Source organism: Amphiura filiformis, chromosome 2, assembly GCF_039555335.1.
Source record: "Amphiura filiformis chromosome 2, Afil_fr2py, whole genome shotgun sequence".
Taxonomy (NCBI): domain Eukaryota; kingdom Metazoa; phylum Echinodermata; class Ophiuroidea; order Amphilepidida; family Amphiuridae; genus Amphiura; species Amphiura filiformis.
The window spans coordinates 83,179,268-83,201,808 of NC_092629.1; the positions used below are offsets into that span (position 1 = coordinate 83,179,268).

General features: G+C 35.5%; 1 protein-coding gene and 1 long non-coding RNA gene across 2 annotated transcripts in view; one reads left to right on the forward strand and one right to left on the reverse strand.

Moving 5' to 3' along the window:
* Window positions 1-22,541, reverse strand: part of LOC140146711 (neuronal acetylcholine receptor subunit alpha-7-like) — a 73,885-nt gene that overhangs the window by 15,218 nt on the left and 36,126 nt on the right. Inside the window, exons 3-6 of the mRNA XM_072168584.1 lie at window positions 18,608-18,652; window positions 17,089-17,198; window positions 15,325-15,532; window positions 12,630-12,848 (exon numbers count right to left, since the gene is read on the reverse strand). Of these exons, the coding sequence (XP_072024685.1) occupies window positions 12,630-12,848; window positions 15,325-15,532; window positions 17,089-17,198; window positions 18,608-18,652 (582 nt within the window). The remainder of the gene's footprint in view (window positions 1-12,629; window positions 12,849-15,324; window positions 15,533-17,088; window positions 17,199-18,607; window positions 18,653-22,541) is intronic.
* On the forward strand, window positions 1,069-5,171 carry LOC140146710 (uncharacterized). Its single transcript, XR_011858290.1, has 4 exons — window positions 1,069-1,203; window positions 1,656-1,728; window positions 3,188-3,358; window positions 4,235-5,171. It is a non-coding gene; the product is annotated as an uncharacterized lncRNA (long non-coding RNA).

The following is a 22,541-nucleotide window of genomic DNA, read 5'->3' on the forward strand; positions in this document are numbered from 1 at the left end:
AATTAAACAAATGACTGTATATTTAATGTAATTTACTGTTTATTTAAATATAAAAACATGCGTTTGAACGTTTTCTTACAGTTTCTTTTAAAAGTGCATTACTAACACTGTTAAAAATTGTTAGAATGTTAATTTACAGGTAAAACTATATTTGAACAAATTTTACACAACATTATGGTAAACAACCGTAAATTTACAATTTCCCGTACCACAATTGAAGTTCAACGTTAATTTACATGAAAAATTAACAGTTTTACCGTTTTCAAGACGCTAAAGTCATCAATTTAACGTTTTCCTGTCAATCTAAAGTTTAGTTTGTTTTTTAACGATACAATCTGCAATTTTTTTATAATTTAATTTTAATGTAATTTATTGTTTATTTACAAATAAAACATACGTTTAAACCGTTAAAATATTAGTATGAAGTTAATTTACAGGTAAAATATGACTTTCACCATTTTTTTTTTTTAATTAACACCATCACTGTTAAAAATATCAAATTAAATCATAATATAAATGTGAATTGATCCTACCGCAGGTAAAAACACATAGGACCCTAATTGTTTTTCAACATTATACTTCACTTTTAAGTGTTTTGAGATATATTTTCATAGTTTTATAGAAGCAAACTATTCCGTTATTTTACGGAACATTCCGGCAGCAGGGTTACGGAACATCCGTAAATTGTAATTTATTCATTCCGTAAAACTTATTCATTAAAAATACAGAATAAAACGAGGTTTCTTACGGAAAATATTCCTTAAAAATACAGAATATTCGTAATATTCCGTAGAGTTTTAACGGTAAATATTCCAAACAACTCGGAATCATTCCGTATTTTTACGGAATTAATGTTATTTTACAGAAAAAATATGGATGTTCTGGTAAATCCGTAAATTTACAGAAACAAACAAATAAAAATGTATTTTCTTTTTTGAAAACCCGTAAGTTCACAGGTCTCCTGTAATAATACTTTATAGACCGTTTTCCTGGGTAATTATGCATAATTGATTGAACTGAGGATGCGCTGTTAGTATCAGAATACCGCATGCAGAGGAGCAGCCCCGGGGAGTAGCCGTTGCGCGCTGTAATGAGACGTATATCGGCCGATAGGACTTGAAGAAGACGACCGTGGCGTCGAAGTGTTTTACTTTGATAAGTTTGCTAGATCGCTTCTTTGCTGGTCAACTTTAACAGAGACAGGCAAGTAAACGCTAGTTGTTTTAGTTCACATGGTTTAAGTGCATGGTACGATCTAAATGCCCATGTACCGGTACCATAGATCAATGCTTATCTTTCTGTGGGTCATTTGGGTCAGTTTCTCAAACTTCAATTTCGGGTCAGTTTTTTCAGTTGCACAACTTGCAGGAGAATGAACGTTAATTTACAGGAAAAATACAATTTTTACCGTTTTAAAACAATTTATATACAAAAATACGGTGAAAAATTAGGAATTTTACATTTTCCTGTATATGTAATGTTTTTTATCAAATATCCCATTTTTTTTACGATACAATATACAAAAGTAAAAAATAACTGTAATTTCAGGGGAGAGATTATTTAAATGTTCGATATCAGATCATGTACACATTGATACCATTGCTACTTTGTAATTATGTTTTACTGAACTTGATTTTCTTTTATATTTCAAATAGACCTTGACAAGTACTTCAGCTTCTACCATTGAAACACTGGAGTTACCGGCAACACCTTGTCTTGTTGCCCATGGTAAATTCTATTCATTGTGGCTTTATTGGCTATCGATTATCACTTACACTCTCAGAAAAAGGGGGTGCCAACTGAAACCTTTTTTGTCCAGTATATGGAACCCTGGCTATTGAACCCTCAAAAAGGTTACAGAAAATTCAGGAACCCTTTAAGGTTCTATAGCTTGTTACATTAAGAACCAATAGAGGTTCCCTAGAGTGTCTTAGTGGTTCCTTTTAGAACCTTAAAGGGTGCGATATAGAGGACAAGTGAAGAACCCTTTTAGAACCCTTATTTCTGAGAGTAGTCGAAAAAAATAAGCTCTAAAATCAATTTGCTTTCTACCTTTAAAAATTTGTAAAGACAATTGACTTAGCTCATTGAGAGGTTAAATTGACATTTTAATAATCTTTGAATTACATTTTTCTGGAAAGTACCTAAATTTTTGCACATTTGATTTTTATCCAGCAAAGAGCAAAAACCTGGTCATGAAACTTTGGGAATAAATGAATAAGCATAGAAATTCTCTTGTGGATTTTTGCAACAAACACTCATAATCCAGTCAGGAAACACTTAGGCCTAACTGACAAAAGCCAAGAAAGATCATTTTCTGAACTAAATATATAGCCTGACATGTCAGTATTGCTTTAGCTTAAAACATAGGCCTAGTAGCTAAAAGGAGGTTTAGAAGTTAAGTTTTATTCATTATCACCCAATATAAAGTTGGAGCCAATCTTGGTTGCTAATTGTGTCAGTTCATAAATTAATTCAATGTAATTTTGAGAGAGTAATCAAACTGCACAGATGCCAGTTCATCAGTTAAGGACATACTAGCCCTTCAAATGAGACAAACTTGTAATGTAAACATAATGTTGTCCAACCAAGTTACAGGTAGATCCAAAATATGTAATTTTGTCATAGTTTTAAATCAGTTTGTTTTAAATTTCTTCTACACTTGAAGGAAAATAGTCACAGATTTGAATTCCTCATCAAATTTTCTTTCAGAAAAAGTAGTACTTTTACTTGGAAACAATAATCGCTTTGGAATTTATTATTGTTTTCAATATGAAATCATGTGCGAATGCTTAAAGGGACAGTCAGAGATCTGCGGGTCAAGGTCAAACTTTTTTCACACATACCTTTTTTTTTGCTTGTTGGGGAAGGTTAGCCTGAAAAGGAATCTTGCACAAACTATACAGTTTGTGAACGAGAGTCAAATCTTTATTTTCTGATGCGCGGGCATCAGAAATTCGGCATAGAAGCCTATGGAACAATGCAATGCACACAATATTGCATAACTTCTAAACGGAAGGTCAGATTTGGCTAAAAGTTTGGAATTAAAGTGATCTTTGGTATATCTACCTATACATAACATTAAAAGGGGATGTTGAATCTCTGTACAATCACTGACTGTCCCTTTAACTGGCATTCCTTTCATTGTGTGTATGCAATGCATTTTATCTTTCTTTACTTTAAATAGGAGATTCACCATTTGACACTAACAAGTTCTCACTGACAATAAATGGGAAGGTATAGTCATTGATCTCATCACCAACCAGCTGTCAGCATTGGCCCTGTGGTTCTCTACATTCTACGTCTTTAACTTCGAGTACCCTGAGAATATCGGAGCAACATTGGAATTTATTCAGAGGTAAGATTATATATAAGGATGTTTATTTCTCTGCTTCATTTGCTTTGAGGTGTTGTGTGATGTGTTTTCATTATTAACATTTTGTACCGCCCAACACATTATGGATTGGATGAACTGAGGGTGCAAGAAGCTATTTCACAATTTATTTGAAACTTTTGCAATAATTTTGAAACTTTTATAATAGATTTGAGGAGTTTTATGTAAAATGATCATAGGAATTCAAATAATGTGTCATTCATTACTGGTTTCATTGTACATGTACTATTGTAGCCCTTGTAGCTTTTTAATTATAATAACAATGATGAAAACTAAATAATGTGCATATTTTGATTGCTTCCAATGTCTGATGATATTTTTTTAAATAGTATTTAGTAATGCTGGAAACAAGTTAAAATATTCATTTTATTATTGGCAAATCTGCTGTATAGATTTCAACAACAGTTCAAATGGACAAATTGCTGTACCTGAATCCAACCTTAACATTAAACAGAAACACCTGAATCATGTGATCATCAATCAGTGTCAGTTGATGTGTATGGGCCTGTAACTAGTGGGAAAATCATAATTTGTAGAGTGGTTAGTCCACAGTAGGTCAAAAATGTTAAAATTATACAGTCCTTCAAAATAAACTAATATGAAAAATCCATGTAGTGCATAAGTTTCAACTTAAATACCTTTCGTTGTAATAATTTAGTGCAAAACCCTTTTGATATATGAATGAACCATATTCTTAGATGTTTGTGACTTATGTTAACAGCATTCAATGTCTATGAAAATCTTTTTACATAGAATATTATTCAATAATAAAACTACAAATTACAATGTATTGTCACTGATATTGAATGAACTGATATGAATGTATGAATTTGATTTCAGGTGCTTCCTTGGCATCAACCCTAGTCAAGGGTCCAAGAGAAGTAAAAAGAAAGGCAAGAAGACAGCCGTTCATCCACAAGTCCTCCAACTATGTAACAAACTGAAAGACTTTGAAAGTGATTGGCTATAGACTTTGAAATTGAACGGATAAAGGAAGCTATATCTTATCATCTAAATCATCAGATGTCGAATTGATGTTTACTGTTCTGAATTATGTATTCTGTTCAGAGTAGGTTGTTGCATATATCTATATCAACAATTGAGAAATGTGACTGGTTACTAGAGCTATGATTGGGTTCAAACTTCGGCAATCGTGAAACAAAAGTGCTGGTTCAATATTGCGCCACTGTTTATTGTGTAATACACGAACAATACGTGGTCGAACCAGTTGCAACACACCAGTTGCCCAAGTAGCCAATCATAGTGAGACTCACAAATAAGGGAGCTAAAAGTATTACAAATGAACTGATAGTTCACCAGTGAGAGACATGGGCTACTCTATGGCAAAACTCAAGACAGATTGATAATTCCACTCAAAACTAATTGAAAAGTGATCAATGCTTTTTGTCTAGCATTACTGTGATTAGTTCTACAGTACCGTACCATTAATCATGTTAATTGTACAGACTAGTGACCAGGAGATTCTGGGTTCAAATCATACCACCAGCACATTGCTTACTTATGGAGTGAGTTTGGGTTGGGACTTGGCCTCTGTCATCAAGTATTTATTCTAGTCTTTGTAATCTGTTTAAGTCATGGAGTATTATGAAGATACCAAGGAGTATTCAATGAACAAATTCCAAGAGTGGAATTCACAGTGCAGGCCTATACACGATTTTCTATGTTTGAGTTTATATTTTTGGCCTCACAAAAAGTTTGTGAAAGTTTTAAGGGGGAGCCGACCCTTCGTGCACCTAGCGGTACTACTCTAGGCTGTATTGTGAATAATTGGGAAAGGCTAGAAAATGAAAGTTGCTATGAATATAGCTAAGGTTTTTGTCATCCTTCCTATGTAGTTTGATTTTGTTTAGCTTTTATTGATTTTCGCATATAGTGTCAAATGTTCAAAACTTTTGTTTTTCGAACATTTTACACTCTCGAAGAAAATTTGTAAAAGCTAAACAAAATCAAACTTCATAGACATGATGATGGTAATCTTGGCTATAGTCATGGTAACTTTGATTTTTGTAGCCCTTCCCAATTCTTCAGAATATAGTCAGGAATACTGTTAGTAATTAGGTGCATGAAAAAAAAACGCGAAGGGTCAGCTCCTCCTTAAGTTGATGAAAATATAAAAGATATCATTAAAAAGATACCAAGGAGTATTCAATGTACAAATTCCAAGAGGGAATTCACAGTGCAGGCCTATACATGATTTTCTATGTTTGAGTTTATATTTTGGCCTCACAAATTATATGAATTTAGTGTAAAGTTGATAAAAATATCAAAAATAGCATTAAGAAGATACCAAGAAGTATTCAATGAACAAATTCCAAGAGGGGAATTCACCGTGCAGGCTTATATACATGATTCTCTATGTTTGAGTTTATATTTTTGGCCTCACAAATTTTGTGAAAGTGTAAAGTTGATAAAAATATCAAAAATAACATTAAGAGGATATCAAGAAGTATTCAATGAACAAATTCCAAGAAGGGAATTCACAGTGCAGGCCTAGGCCTATACATGATTTTCTATGTTTGAGTTTATATTTTTGGCCTCACAAATTATGTGAAAGTGTAAAGTTGATAAAAATATCAAAAATAACATTAAGAAGTCTGAAGATATCAAGAAGTATTCAATGAACAAATTCCAAGAAGGGAATTCACAGTGCAGGCCTAGGCCTATACATGATTTTCTCTGTTTGAGTTTATATTTTTGGCCTCACAAATTTTGTGAAAGTGTAAAGTTGATAAAAATATCAAAAATAACATTAAGAAGATATCAAGAAGTATTCAATGAACAAATTCCAAGAAGGGAATTCACAGTGCAGGCCTAGGCCTATACATGATTTTCTATGTTTGAGTTTATATTTTTGGCCTCACAAATTATGTGAAAGTGTAAAGTTGATAAAAATATCAAAAATAACATTAAGAAGATATCAAGAAGTATTCAATGAACAAATTCCAAGAAGGGAATTCACAGTGCAGGCCTAGGCCTATACATGATTTTCTATGTTTGAGTTTATATTTTTGACCTCACAAATTATGTGAAAGTGTAAAGTTGATAAAAATATCAAAAATAACATTAAGAAGATATCAAGAAGTATTCAATGAACAAATTCCAAGAAGGGAATTCACAGTGCAGGCCTATACATGATTTTCTATGTTTGAGTTTATATTTTTGGCCTCAAATTATGTGAAAGTGAAGTTGTTGAAAATATAAAAATAGCACGTTATTTATATTGCTATTGCTATTTGTGTCAATTCATATCAAAACGATGGACTTGGTCTGAGAATAAGAAATCAGATACTCTTAGTTAATCATCAAGGCCTACTTTTACTTATATTTCACTTCCTAAAAATGCTACCAAATTTGTAATAATTAAATGCTTATTTACTTAGTTACACAGGAAATAAGTCAACTTAAGCTGCGTTCTCACATGTATTTAAATCCAGGTTTATCTTTATCACCTATAGATGAGGTGACATATGATGTCACATGTTTACATTCAGACCGCCCTCTGTTGTTTCAAGTCAGGCAAAATAACACAGGAGTGTCTATGACAGACCACATAAATCTCTTCAAAACTCGACTTTTAAAAACCTTTGAAATTTTGTGTGATATTATGTGTATAGCTTGATGCATTTGTAAACAAGTTTGATAACATTTTTAGTATTATTTGCTTTGAAATCAAACTTAATGAATAAAAATCAACTTCTTCCATGTAAACCATAGTGTTTTTTGCCTGTCAGTTTTCATCTCAGACCAACAGGGGGCGTATCAAATGTAAACACATGTCACCTCATCTATAAATCCGCTGCAATTAAAATAAATCCGATAGAATCTCTGCACGTCCAGACAGTCAGGTTTAGTGCCTAAATCCAATAAGCTTAAACCCGGGTTTAGACTATGTGCTATTTGAGCATATTTCCTTAGAACTTTCGATTATACGAAATGTACAAGTGTGCACATGACAATTTTCGATGTTTTATCTTCAAGTTCAAAGCAATACTTTGGCACGAAAATACCCGTTGTTGACATTCGAATGATATAGGCCTACAGCATGATGAAAATTTGCCCTAGCCCCTTTCCTCTGCTGCCCCGAATAGCTAAAAACGTTGACCGTGACTTTTATATAGTAGGGGCCTAACGCGATCAAAATATGAAACATGAAATTCTAAAATTTATAACTCAACTCGTAATACCTGCTTCCATCATGAAATCGGCACCCTATAGGCATAATACATGTAATAGAGTTCGCTTCTATCTAAACTGCGTAGTTCAATGGGCATTATGTTAGTTTTTACCCCTTAAACCCGACAGCTCTACGAACACCGTTCATACACAGCGGATTTAAGCTTAAACCCGCTACTAACCCTGGTCAAAAGCAGGGTTAAATTGGCGGATTTAGGGCTCGATAAATCTGCTAGACTTAAATCCGATGATCGTTCAGACAGCAATTTAAACCCGCCGCTAAATCCATCTGAATTTAAACCTGGGTTTAAATGTCTTAAACCTTACTGTGTGGACACGACTAATCTTTTTAATTTCATTTTCATACTCTGTATTATTGTACCAAAAGTCGTTTTGATATAGACTGACAGATTTACATGTATATTGATACATTGTATTTGTTGCATGTGTAAGTTTCGAGGGTTTAGTTCAACAAAGGGATCTCTGCATTTTGAGGAAACCAATGTTTATAAGATTTTACTGATCTTGTTCATCTGTTTGTTGTTGTTTATCTCAGCTGTGCTGATTAATAAACAGATTGTGAAAACACCTTCGTGTGATTTGTTGTTTATTCCTTTTCAAATTAGTTTGCTGAGTACTCACAGCATGAATGTGTTACGAAGGCATGATTTATAACAATTAATGATCAGTCAACAACTTTAATTTTCAGATGTTTATTTACGTTACCTGTAGCAACGTCTGCAATTAAACGTAAATAAACTAGTTTGTATTGTAAATTTTGCAGTACAAACCTGTGTTTACGTTACTACCTGGAATATACAAATTGAATGCGAAATAACGGCCTCACGTGGAATATACAAATTGACTGAAATAACCGCCTTCAACGCTATTTTACAGTACAATAGTTTATTTACGTTACTCCCTGAAATAACGTCTTCAATGCTATTTTTTTATTTTACAAAAGTTTATTTACGTTGCTACCTAGAATATACAAATTGACTGTGAAATAACGACCTGACGTGGAATATACAAAGTGACTGTAAAATAACCGCCTTCAACGCTATTTTACAGTACAATAGTTTGTTTACGTTACTCCCTGAAATATACAATTTTACTATGGAATAACATTCTGCCACGTTTATTTACAGTAGAACTGAAATTATACACGATCTCAGTAAAATAACATCTATCATGTATGTTCACGCCAACTGTTAAATAACATTAAAACATCGTTTGTTGACATTGTCAAGCGTCATTTTACCTAAAATGTTGTTAATTAAGAGATAGTATAGTGTTATATTACGGCTGAAGATGGCATTTATACTGCCCAGATACTCCAAATAACGGGTCATTTATGTAGAAAGTACCATAAAATAACACTGTTATCGTTAATTAACGTTGTTATTAGAATTTAAGGACCTCTTAAAAACGTTAAATGTCGTATTATTGCATTATTCCACTGTTAATTTACCAGTAACGGGCACGAAGGAAAAAAACCCGGTTTTTAGGAGAAAACGTACAACCGTTAAAAATCAAACGAATTGTTCAATTAACGGTCAATTCTTGTTTACGGTTGCTGTATTTTACCGGTAAAATACCGGCGTCCCAGCTGCCAGTATTTTACCGGTAAAATACAGCATCCGTTAAAAATCAAACGAATTGTTCAATTAACGGTCAATTCTTGTTTATGGTTGCTGTATTTTACCGGTAAAATACTGGCAGCTGGGACGCCGGTATTTTACCGGTAAAATACAGGTTTTTTTCTAACAGTGTATAGGCCTACGCGTCGCCTCTAAAATGGGAATGACACCCGGAGATTTCAACTCTGAAGGTACATGCCCCTTCATATCAATAATTTTGTCAAGTGTTGTTGCTCCCAGAAAAAAATTGCAGTACGTGTATATAGGCCTAATACTGGTCTGCATATAAATTGGCCGTGCATATAAATTGGCATAAGCAACGCTTTTTGTTTAAAAGGCTTAGAGTTATCTCAAAAACTGCAGCGTACTTCTTAATACTATATACATTAATCTTACAGGAAATGAGAATGCCAATAATCGAATTTATATTTCCATAGGTTTTGCGGTTCTTGACTTAATGATATACCAGATCGAATATTTTGGGCGTGTTCCCCTCCCGAGAAGAATCATGCACATGGGGCGAACATGACACTCTTTGAGGCAAGCCTTTAGACATTGTTGCTTATTTGTTGGATATCGTTTTGTAGATCACGTTTTTATTATAATAAACTAAACATGATAATATGGGGGGCAGGTATGCCTATGCGGGTTAGAATAATCCTTTGAACCCTTATCTTATAGGGGTTGGGCAAACCCCATAAAGATTGTTCCCATTGTACTAAAAAAAACCCGCTCAAATAAATTGGGCTATCGCAAGTCCATCACTTGCCATGTTTCTGCTCATTTTTAACATTAACCGGAAAAACATTACCATCTTACCCGGAGGTATAGGGGTCGATCAAAGTTTGAGGGTAGGTGGGGGTTGGTTGTTCGGAGGCCCATCACTATTTGATAGTCTATAATTATTGATGTTTCAGTCACTTTGGGCTTCGTGGCTATGGGTTTAATCGAAGGAATCTTATGTAGGCCTGGGCCTAAACTACTCGGTGTCATCACACACCAAACACTATGCACTAATATGGTTTTTCAAATTACCACCTCTCCAGTCTTACAAGTAACCGATTTCCCCTCTCTTTTTATGCTGCCTAAAATGGTAAAGATTGAATATGTTGATAAGCCATTTGAGAGACAGAGTCCATAATGGTTATAGGGAAGTCATTCATTTCTTATCTAGGCCTAAATTGATATTAATTTTTATTATGCAGAGTACTTAATGGAATGTTAAATAAGCAATATTTGTTATTTCAGATGTCGTGGTTATTTCTAATTTGTATAGAACTGAAAGCAGAAGAGGAAGACGAACTATAATAATTAGAAGAAAGACTGAGACGAAGTAAAGGCGACGATTTTGTTATGGGTAGGCGAGATCCGGGGGGCACATCAACAATTTTGGTGGGTAATATTATCTACGCCACCTGCAGTAATTCGGACAGGGCCTACTTTTCTTGTGAAATCGATTTGTATAATTTCATATCTATTTTAGTTATTAATAGGCTAGCATTCAGAACATGCCAACCTCACGAAGAACATGGTCCCTAAGGACACCACATTGTCTCCAGCTAGTACCATTATACTTTTAATCGGAACTCACCACCATTACACCTTTCGCGTATTGACTTGGTGTAATGCGCCCTTGAAGATGACGTTGTCTATACGCCCTCTTGGTATAAATTTAACACTAGCTCGAGAAATATTGGAGGTGGCGCTAAATCATATCCGCCACGGTTCAGGGGGGGCCGGCCAAGATTGGCTGAATTTTGACGTCGTCATTGGTTTTACACGTAAACACAAAATTGTCTCAAATTATTCCAAAACTGTACGTATGTTATTAAGCACTATCTTATCAGCCTAAATCCGTTGAGGTTCGCCAGTGAACCTCATTGTAAGTACTGTTTTTTTTATTTTTTTTGTATGAATAACGCACGATATGTTACGATATATACTTAAAATTTCCCTTGTGTACTAAAGCGATTACGTGGTGTAATGGTGAAGAGTCTCGCCTCCCACGCAGAGGGTCCCGAGATCGATTCCCCACCCCGGCAATGCATGATTAAGAATTTTTTTTCTTTTTTTTTCTTTGAGTCTAAAATTATTTATTTTCATGTGAAAATGTATACATTGCACTGGGAAATATATTTTGTGCATTTTTTTTCTGTATTATGGGGCCAATAGAGCTAAAAACGTTTGGCTCGGGAAAAAATAATTGCGTCCGGCGTGCAGGCAGTGTTGCCGTCATATTCATCTTCATTCGATACAGTGCATCCCTCAAAATTGAGTATTGCTGCACCTTGAATAATAACATGGCGAGGCGAACAAAAGTGCTAGTGATGAACGTGAAGAAAGTTTATTATATACAGTGCTTTGTGCGAGTAAAAATATCATCAGCAATTATGGAAGCTGGATGCTAGCAAGTCCGTGCCGAAATGCTTCTACGGACGGAGCTGCAACGAGGATGGAGGAAGATCATTCCATAGCTTGATGGTATATGGAAAGAACGAGTACTGGAAAGCTAGAACTCTTGCACGCTGTTGGACGAACTTATGACTGTGGCCTCTCAGTGAGTCAATGTTCCTGCCACTTCTGATGGAAAGGTAGTCAGCAGCTGGAATATCCACAATGGATGCTACAATTTTGTAACACATCACCACCTATTGTCTGTTTTGTTTACGCTTTTGGCTGTTGCCACATTGAATAATGTCGTCCACCATCGTCTGCCACGGTTCAAGGCGGTGGTAGCCAAGATCATAAATTTTGACGTAAAGTCGCAAAACTTTATATTATTTTATTTATGATATAATCCGTTGGAGTTGCTGAAGATTTAACGCTGTATGTTCGAATTTGTTTAAGTATAACCACCGGTAAAATAGACAACAGCCGACCAGATAATTGACTTCAAAAACAGATGGAGGCAATTGTTTGAGTACCGTAAAATGGGGGTAACTTTGGTCACTGACTTTTCAGAAAAAAATGTAAAAAAATGCTCATTTTTGGTCAAAAATCCCGACTATTATTTCTTCAAAATATATTTCTTAACAAATTGACACCAAATATGACTAAAAACAATATTGCTGTACAAAAATATGACCATTTGAAAAAATATATTTGACCGACCAAAGTTACCCCGCTGACCGAAGTTACCCCATTTAACGGTACAGCACTGAGGGAATTGACGTCCTGCCCCTATAAACGAAAGTGCTTTCATTAGGTGGCTAACCCCCTCCCTCCCTCTAACGTAAGTGTGAAATATTGAAAATTCAAACCTTAAAAGAACGACGTTGACCGATATCTTATAGATTTTTACATTTTTCTACCCCCTTCCACTAAAGAAAGGACGATCGTTTGTGGAATTTTCGTTCATTCCTTTCTAAGTTAACAATGACTTGAAATAAACTGAAACTAACCTTTTCGCCAGAATCGGCTGGCAGACAGAAACCAAATAGTGTAAGGCAGTAAATAATAACGCACGGAATGATGATATTCATGAAATAAAACTGAGGGCGCCGTTCCATGTGAATTGTGATCTCAAGATCGCTGTAGTTTTTCCTGTCTCTTTCTGTAGTCTTCGACACAGAACTGATTCGCACAACATCCCATTCACCGTTGTTCATGGTCTCGTCTTTCTATATGAGGATTAAAAAATCACTCAAACATATTAATAAATGAGAAAGAAACAAGCAATGGTAGAAGGGGCTGTGACCGAAATAGAGGTCTTACGAGATCAAAAGTTTAAAATTCTGTTGATATCTATACCCGGGTATCTATAGCTAGCAACGAACGTTCATGATAGTGTCTACGCAAAACTTAACGAGCTAAGTGTCTCAATTAAAAGAGAATGACCACGGTAGTTTGATGGCATGTAAAACTGAGTCATTTTAAAGAAAAGTTGAACAATGATGGCGCTATTTATCTTAAATCTTGTTTGCATCTATACAAGGGGTAGACATTTGTAAAATGGTATTAGAAAAACAGCCAGCAGACTAACAAGTGACAAGAGAGTTAAAAAAAAATTATTATCATGAAATGTAAGGTATAACTCATATTATTTGGCTAATTTAAATTTAAAATAATGTAAATAGCGCCCTCAATTTGCACACAAATGTACAGTTTATAGAATAAAAATTACCACAAAAAGCAGAAAAAGATGAATAATTTGATATACGAGGGTCATTTAAAAAGTTCTACCTCCATCATCACATCTCTGATATGCCAGGCATTTGAAATTGCCCATGATTATACTCCTGAATCTTGGCTACAAAATAAATGTTATTTGATGAAAATGTGATTTTTGGTTGTTAAAATATATTGGTTAAAGTGAGTACAGATTTGGTACATCGGAAACGGTTAAAACTGAAACCAAATGTTTAGTAAGCATCATCCATAAAAATGTTTTCAAGATGTCGTTGTCCAACTGTTTACTCAGGATAAATGTTTGAGTCCTATTTGAGCTCATATAAATGCTTTGGAACTTCAAAACAAAAAGAAACATGTTTTATTTGAGAAGAAAACATCGAAGGGTTCAACAGACACACAAACGTTAATGAATTTTGCCGGATTTTGACTAGACCACATTAAGGGTAATTCGTAATTACGTTTATTTTAAGCAATGGGGGCATCTCGACGGGGAAATAAGAAATAACAGTTTGTTAATAACATTGTACATACTTACAAAATACAAAAACATAAGACTTATTTGATTTTAAGTTATGAACCAATTAATATGACTTGGACCAACAAGTGCTCACCCGATCGAAGTCAACAGCCTATGGAAAAGGGTCAAAACGAAGGCTATTCTGAACATGTATCGGTTTGTTGTGCAAAAGACACGATACCCAGTAAAACTGTACTATATGCAAGCGTTGGATATTGATTAAATTATTTGAACATAAATAAAGCAATTTAATCATTTTCAGAAATAAATCATGATTTCCACATAGATGTTGGCAACTTCTATAATCAAAATTAGGCTTTCTTTCAAGACCGTTTCCGACGTATCAAATCTATATTCACTTTAACCAAACACATCTTAACAAGCAAAAATCACCTTTTAATCAAATAACTTTTATTTTGTAGCCAATATTCAAGAATATAATCATGTAATTTCAACATCCTGGCACGAAAGATAACAGGGGTGTGACGATGGAGGTAGAACTCTTTGAATGTTCCTCGTAGAAACAAAAATCTATGTTAAAATTGCTACAAAATGTATGTGTATATATACAGCTTATTAGTGTGATAGCTGTTGGTATTATTCAGGTCTAGAATTGAACATTATAATAATGTTTTGTTAGAAATATTAATAAATGATCACATCAAACAACCGTGTGACGGTGCCAACACTTTATTTGTCATGATCCAGGACGCGATACCATTTGGGATACAATGGCCGGCGCAGAAATACGTGTACTCGCCTCAAGTAAGTGTGTGTGAGGTTGGGTTCAACTCTAAAGGGTGGCAACTTGCTGGGGTATTGCATGACTTGTTCATGTTGCAATTATAATTGGGTAAATGAGCCATGAGTGTGATCCGTCCCTCGCGGGGGACGTTGGTATAAAAATTGCAACCTCTCAATCAAGCACCTGAGCTTTTATAGTACTTGTAGATGTCGCATTTTTATACTCTATGAGGTAGGCCTATATAATCCAGGGGGGCACTCACTAAAATGGGTGACGGGGATGTGCGGCCACATTGATCCCCAATTTTCAACTCCGCCTCACCCAATGACCCCTTTTTTGTTTTACTGAACTTTCTCTCACTCAGTGACCCTCTTTTTTTTTTTTTTTTTTTTTCTTTTTTCAAAAATGTTGGGAAAATTCCTGATAATCTCTCACTGGATGACCCCATTTTTCATTATTTTTTTTCAATAATTTTTTTTTAAATTTCAATTTGTTGAAATTTTTGAAATAAAATAATTGCATTGACTTTTATATGCCACAACATTTTCCCAGTCTCATGACCCCCTTTTTTGGTCAAATTTTCCCGAGTCTCACGGAAAGACCCCTTTTGAGACCTTCTCACTGAAAGACCCCCCTTCCGTGTCTAGGCTCTCACCGAAAGACCCCTAGTTTCGAACAAACAAACAAACACACAGTTCCATACCTCTAAATCCGGTCCTGGTCGCAGCAAAACTTTAGTACTCGGGTACGACCATGCTCGTATTATTAACTTGCATTTTTGCTCATCATAGGGAAAGAAGGCAAAATTTATTGGACAGAAGCTTTGAAAAACAACAAGTCCGTCCCACATCACTTCACCGGTGAATTTCGCTACCATAGGACGAGGACCTAGTACTTTACCTTCGTCGGCACTGTGAATGGAATAGAAAACAAAAAATATTAACCACTAATATCGGCCGAATTATTGGCCTGTACACACGAATCCAATTTCACGCATTCATTCCTACTCCTCAATGGCAGCCATAGCCGCGACGGGGACCCAGCTATCTCACCTAAAATGTGAAATGATGCGGCCTTGAAGGGTATTTTAAACTGTATTCTATCACCCGTGTTACACGTGTAGACAAAAGAATGATGACATTTTACAACACAAAAGAATCTAACATCGAATTTTAAGCGGGTTTAATCCACCCAATTGGGCACTCACAACACCTGTTTGGTGCATGCGGGGAAATCCTGACCATGACTTGGCTCGTTGGATTCGTCTATAAGAACTATTTCTATTGGTAATAAGGTGGGGTATGTACATGGACTGAGCCAATCAGAGATATGGTCTGATACAAACAGAGAATATATAATCATTTAAATTCGCTTTCCATAATATCTTCTCCATATTATATCTTGCAACATTTCCGACACTTTTAACATTTTTTCCGAGAAGGTGTTAGCTTTCACTATCAGGTATATCCTTTTAATAATTCCTCCTCAGCAAATGTTACAATATTATTTTTAACCCTACCAGGGACCTAAGATTTTTCATCCGTCATAGAAAAAAAACCAAAAAAACCCAAAAAACGCGTGTGTTTACACCCAAACAACCAAAGCTAATCGTATATAGATCCATCCTTTACGCTCATTTTAGTGATAAAGTTTTTACCCCATGCAGTACCCTTTACAGGGATAATACCAGCCATCAAAAATTACCATAGAGGGAAGTGAGGCCCACCATTGGTTTCTATAGTAAAATCCATGATTTTCATTTCGTCCTTGTAAAATTATCTCAAGAGCTACTGACTTTTTAGCTGTTAGTTAGGTGCAATAGTCATTTCCTTTTATATTCAGGAGAAAATTCGGTGTTTGTAGAATTTTTAGCCAACAATTAATTTTGCCTATTTTGTACATGAGCCAGAATTTCCCAAATGTGCATGGGCTCCTTCACATTAAGACATCATAGCGAAATTATGTGGAGAATGTTTGTACTTATTTTGCTATTACTGTATAGCAGAGACCTACAGCTATACATTGGTATCAAATATAACGGCATATGGAGTTTTTAATTGAAAATTAGGGTTAGAGTGTTGCAACAACCCCTCCCTTCGTGGCCCGTGTTACAAAATATGGTTTAATAGTTCTATAAAATGTTCTTGTTGTTGGTATTTTTTTTAAACAGCGCCTTTCACATGTGCACATGTACCAAAGCGCTTTACATTTATTCCGCTGTTGTTAGAATAATGTCAGCTGCCATACAATACCCAAGGAATGATCATGCCTTGCTAAATGGACAATATTCATAACAGCTCCCCATTTCACCCTGGGTAGAGAGAGGCAAGTAAGGTAAAGCGCTCATTGCCCAAGAGCACACCACGATGGCACCGCCGGGGCTCGAACTCGCAATCCACCGATTACAAGGCAGAGCCCGTACCGCTGCGCAACGTGTCCCTAGTTCTACAGGGTTAACATTGTATACCTGTTCATTAGGGTAAGATCAGGCAGCCAGAGAGCAGACGATTCCATGCCTATCTCCTCAAGATCACAGAAGTCAACCGGGTTCCATTCACGAAAATGATCTATCCAAGTCTGAAATGAGGGATATATAATAACATTATCTATAGTCTATATAGACCAGGTTAAAACTGAGCTAAGTACCACTTGGAGAACCAGAAATTCTCATATGGTTTATCTGGGCTATAGTTTTGCATGGGGAACAAGAATTTGTTGGGTAAAAAGCCCGTAACCTGAGAACTTTTCTGTGAGGTCGCTTTTTTTTTCTCAAAATGGCCGCCAAAATCCAATGAAAAACATCATATATGGTTAAATTAGTCACTTTAGGGGCATATTTAATCAGATTTTGAATTTGTATTAATAGCAAAAGTGTACTACTAAGTCATGTTATTAATATGAAGGTAACAGGAGGTCACAGCTGAGGGCGCTTTTTTTTCAAAATGGCCGCCAAACTCAATGAAAAACATATATGTGATCATCCATCTCAAACCGCTCGTAAAATCGGCAAATTGTATTTCGAACACCAATCTTTAATCCTATTGTTGAAGAGGATAATAAGCTTAAACTTATAGTAAATAGCTTTAGTCTTTGTTTGCTTTGGCTAAATCCTGTTCAAGTGGTGGGTTAACCAACAATTAACAATTGATAGGACATTTCTGAACCTCGTTGACTTGGGGATGATTTGAAGTGACCGCCAATTATGACCATTTGATATTTAATACCAGCAATGTAGAAAAGGAGAAATATTGTAGCACCAAAATAATGTACCCGTTTACTGAAGGAGCAAAGTTTATCAAGCCATAACTCCGCTTCTGGATATCGTGTGAAGTCAAATGATATATCATTGTAAAGCTTATGATATAATATTTTCTAAACACGGAAAGAAAACACAATTGACCAGGGGCCGACTTTACGAGCGTTTCGACGCTGATGGTCACATATATGGTTAAGTTAGTCACTTTAGGGGCATATTTAACGAGATTTTGGATTTTTATTAATAGCAAAAATATACTACTAAGTCAGGTTATTAATACGAAGGTAACAGGAGCTCACAGCTGAGGGCCCTTTTTTTCAAAATGGCCGCCAAAATCAATGAAAAGCATATATATTGTTAAATTAGTCACCATGGTATACTTCATCAGATTTTGGATGTTGTGATTGATAGCGGTAAAGCATTACTAGGTCAGATTATTAATACGAAGTTAATAGGATGTCACAAGCGAGTGTGCTTTTTTCAAAATGACCGACAAAATTGAAGGAATGTATGATATCAACGAAAAAGCGTCAGGAAATGTTACTTAAGTTGAAAAGAAGTAACAGTTGTCTTTAACTTTTTGAACTTATAATGAAGTACTTCAGGGTGGTAAAGGTAGATTCTGAATTAAAATGGTGGCAATGATGACTACCAGAATTGCCTATATGTATTAAAGAAGACCCCAAAAGCAACTTGTAAACTGGAATGCCGCAAAGCATTTTCTACTCACCAAAGTCACCCCACAGTGTGTTTTTACAATTTGCAACTGTTCCTCCTGCAAAATAAAAAGATATATGAATAACTTTTTAAAAGTGATGGCAAAATGGCAAAGAACCTCACAAGTCTTTAACGTTGATCTACAACCAATACGCTACTGACTGACAGACCTTATTCGGTTGTATATAACTCATTTCACCATGCGGCCAAAATGTTTCTTGCACGAAAACACCAGTCCTGTTATCAACCGTCAAGTGATCTCGTGACGATCAATTGGCCTCGGACAAATGTCACTTTCTGGAAAGCTGGACTGGACACGTTTATCTGATATAACCGATTCCCCATCTGCGATATTATATTGTTCTAGGCTGTTATGACAAACTGGCAACCTGATGGCCATCTCACGGACAGGGAACAATTGATTTGGGAAGGGAAGTAAAGATGTGAGGAAGAATTGCCTAAAACTGAAAGAAACATAGAGCAATTTAATATGTACTGTAGTAGTCAGCTCTGAAATCGCACATGTTGTTACCACGTGTGTTGCATCTTTTGTGTTTGTTGTGGTTTTATTCCTTTTCCTTTTTCCGGTTTTGTGTTTTAATATGTGTCCCTTAAATTGATTGTGTTGTCTCATTGTCGAATGCTATTTATATACTATGAATGAATGCATAAAATAATAACAAAAAAATAACTAGTCGTATTCTAATTAGAACAGAGCAACATTAGCAACAACATTAATGAATCAGATTGACAACATAACTATTTGGTGACGTGACTAGGTTAATGTTTCAATGCTTATTTCATGTGACAAGATACATGATGTGTTGAGCACCAGGTGGGAGTAGGCATGATCTTGACACGTGTGTATTGTCATCACGCGGCTATCGCCCCAGTTTGTGACTTAAAGGTGTAGAATCTTGGACCAACATATCATATTTGAAGCAAAATGTTAGGATATACTGGCATAACTAGACAGGGCATAGCCCTAAAACTGTTATAACCCTAACCCTACACTGTCAGAACGTTGGGTAAAACTTTATCCAACCCTGGGTGTATACGCAGCAAAAATATTTTAAACACCTGTTTGAACATTTTAAACAACTCGGGTTGTTTAGATGCCAGGTTTGAACAGCTTGTATAAATGTTGTTTAAATCTACATGTAGCACTTAAACCACATGGGTTGTTTAAAATACTTTTTGCTGTGTGTGAACAACCCTTGTGTTGGGTAATTATCTTAGCTTACTCCTAAGCAAAAAGTACACAAGAATAAGCTAAAATAATTAATATTACCCAACAACATATGCGGAATTAGGCTATTATTAAGATAAATGATTGAATTTGCTCTAGCTAAGCACTATACCCATACTTTGCCTTTGTTACCAAATTTGTTCCCAAGATAAACAACATTGTCTGAAACCTCCAAGCATCACATCGACTCATAAGAGTTTGGGCTCGACCTGTGTCACCTTAGAAGACCAAAACCGACAGCCAATCGTCAGGAATCATCTAAAGTGTGTTAGTAAATAAGGCGGTGCCCTCAACAAATAAATGTGACCTGCTACCGCGAAATGAGCGAAAAGTCGCAAGTTAGCAGTTTTGAGACATCCTGGCTGACTGAGTTGAAGTTCTTTGTTTGCCGCCCCGGGTTTGCCGCGCACCTGTTTGAGTCCTTCGTGCCCCATACCCAATGGACATAGGACATACAGACATACTACTGGCTTGAACAGGTGCGTGTGAAACAAAGAACATCTACGCAGTAGTCAGGGCGTCGCGAAACTACAAACGTGCGACTTTACGCTCATTTTGTAGAGGCAGATTGCAAAAGTCCTATGCCTCAATATTCTTATACACTCTAAATAAGAAGTTAAGGTTGAGTAAAAAGGGAACAGAGCAAAACAATGAGTCAAGTCAAATGGAATTCAATATTGATTAAATATTTACTCAATTTGAGCATTGAGTGTTATTTAATCAACGTTGAATTATATGTTGTGGCTCTGTTCCTTTTCTACTCAACATTTAGCAACATTTAAAGTATTATGAAGAATACCGAAACACCATTTGATCGTCTCGTCTGCTTTAGAAATGTTTGGTGAAAATGTATTTAGTTTACTCAATGGGAAATCCCAGAATGATGGCTGCTCTGCGTGCTAGCTATAGGCTTCAACTTAAAAAGTCCGAGTTATGAGATATTTTCTCAAAATATCAAGAGCTATCTTAAGAACCTCTGAACCAATTAATGGGCTTATACTCATTTTAATGCTTTTTTTTTCTTGAATTTTTGAATTTTTAAAACAAAATTGGAAGCTAGTCGTCTGTAGTCGACAGCCGCGTAGAGAGAGTTAATAAAAGTATAATTATTAATAACAATAACGGTTAACAGTGTCACGGGTGCCCTCGTTATAATATCCCATGTTTCATTTATTACTTTATCGCATGATATCATAAGCCATGTTTACTCTCTACGCTCAAATGCTCAGTTAAATTTACTTAAGAATGTATGTCTCAACGATTTGCTCTAATTAACGTCTTAATTATATTTCAGTATTTTGCATTTTGTTTCATAATAAATATCTTATCTATGAAGTTGACGTTAAAGGGGCATTTCATGATCCGTTATATCCTCACCCCGCACTTTTTGTATTTGTGACCATCCATCTCAAACCGCTCGTAAAGTCGGCAAATTGTATTTCGAGTTACAGTGCAAAATGTGCATAAAGGTTGTATTCATATTTGTGTAATGTTTGTCCTACATGTTTCTCATTTTAGTGTCAGTCAAACGCCAATCTTTAATCCCATTGTTGAAGAGGATAATAAGCTTATACTTATTTATAGAGTTAGTAAATAGCTCTAGTCTTTGTTTGCTTTGGCCAAATCCTGTTCAAGTGGTGGGTTAACTAACAATCAACAATGAGAGGACATTCCTGAACCTCGTTGACTTGGGGATGATTTGAAGTGACCGCCAATTATGACAATTTGATATGTAATACCAGCGATATGGAAAAAGAGAAATAATGTAGGACAAAAATAATGTACCCTTTTACTGAAGGAGTAAAGTTTAACAAGTCAAATGATATATCATTGTAAAGCTTATGATATATATTTTCTAAACACGGAAGAAAACAGAATTGACCAGGGGCCGACTTTACGTGCGTTTCGACGTGGACGGTCACATTTATGTTCTGTTTGCACAGTATTTTATGTGGGACATGAGAGCACACCAGACATCCATCATTTGAAAATGCCTTTCGTATTGAAGATTATAATTTTTCCCCCATACAATACCTACAAATTTACATTTATTTTTTTTGCTGAAATGTGACCCGGCAGCACAAATGAGCCGTAAATTCCCTAAATTGTATTCTGAGTTACGGTGTAAAATGTGTACAAAGGTCGTATTCATCGGTAACTTAAGCTGGCCCGACATCGATCTCATTTTGATAGTGAAACACTAATCAATTATCCTATTGTTGAAGTGGATAATAAGCTTCTACCTTAGATGGCTATAGAACTTTTAATAGCTCTGGTCTTTGTTTGCTTTTGCTAAATCCTGTTCAAGTGGTGGGTTACCAGGCATTGTATTTTGTATAGGTATGCATAACCAACAATTAACAATGAGAGAACTTTCTTAAACCTCGTTGACTTGGGGATGATTTGAAATGACCGCCAATTATGACTGTTTGATATTTATTGCCAGCAATGTGGAAAAAGAGACACACGTAGAAACGAAAAAAGCTATTATTTTGTTGAAGGAGCAAAGTTTAACAAACCATAACCCCGCTTCTGGATATCGTTTGAAGTCAAATGATATACCATTTTTAAGTTTATGATGTTTATTTTTTAAACACGAAATAAAACAAAATTGACCGGGGGAGGAATTTACGGCTCATTCGCCGTGAACGGCTACAAATAATATAGTCATACTTGTCATGAAGGGTTTATGCGCCCT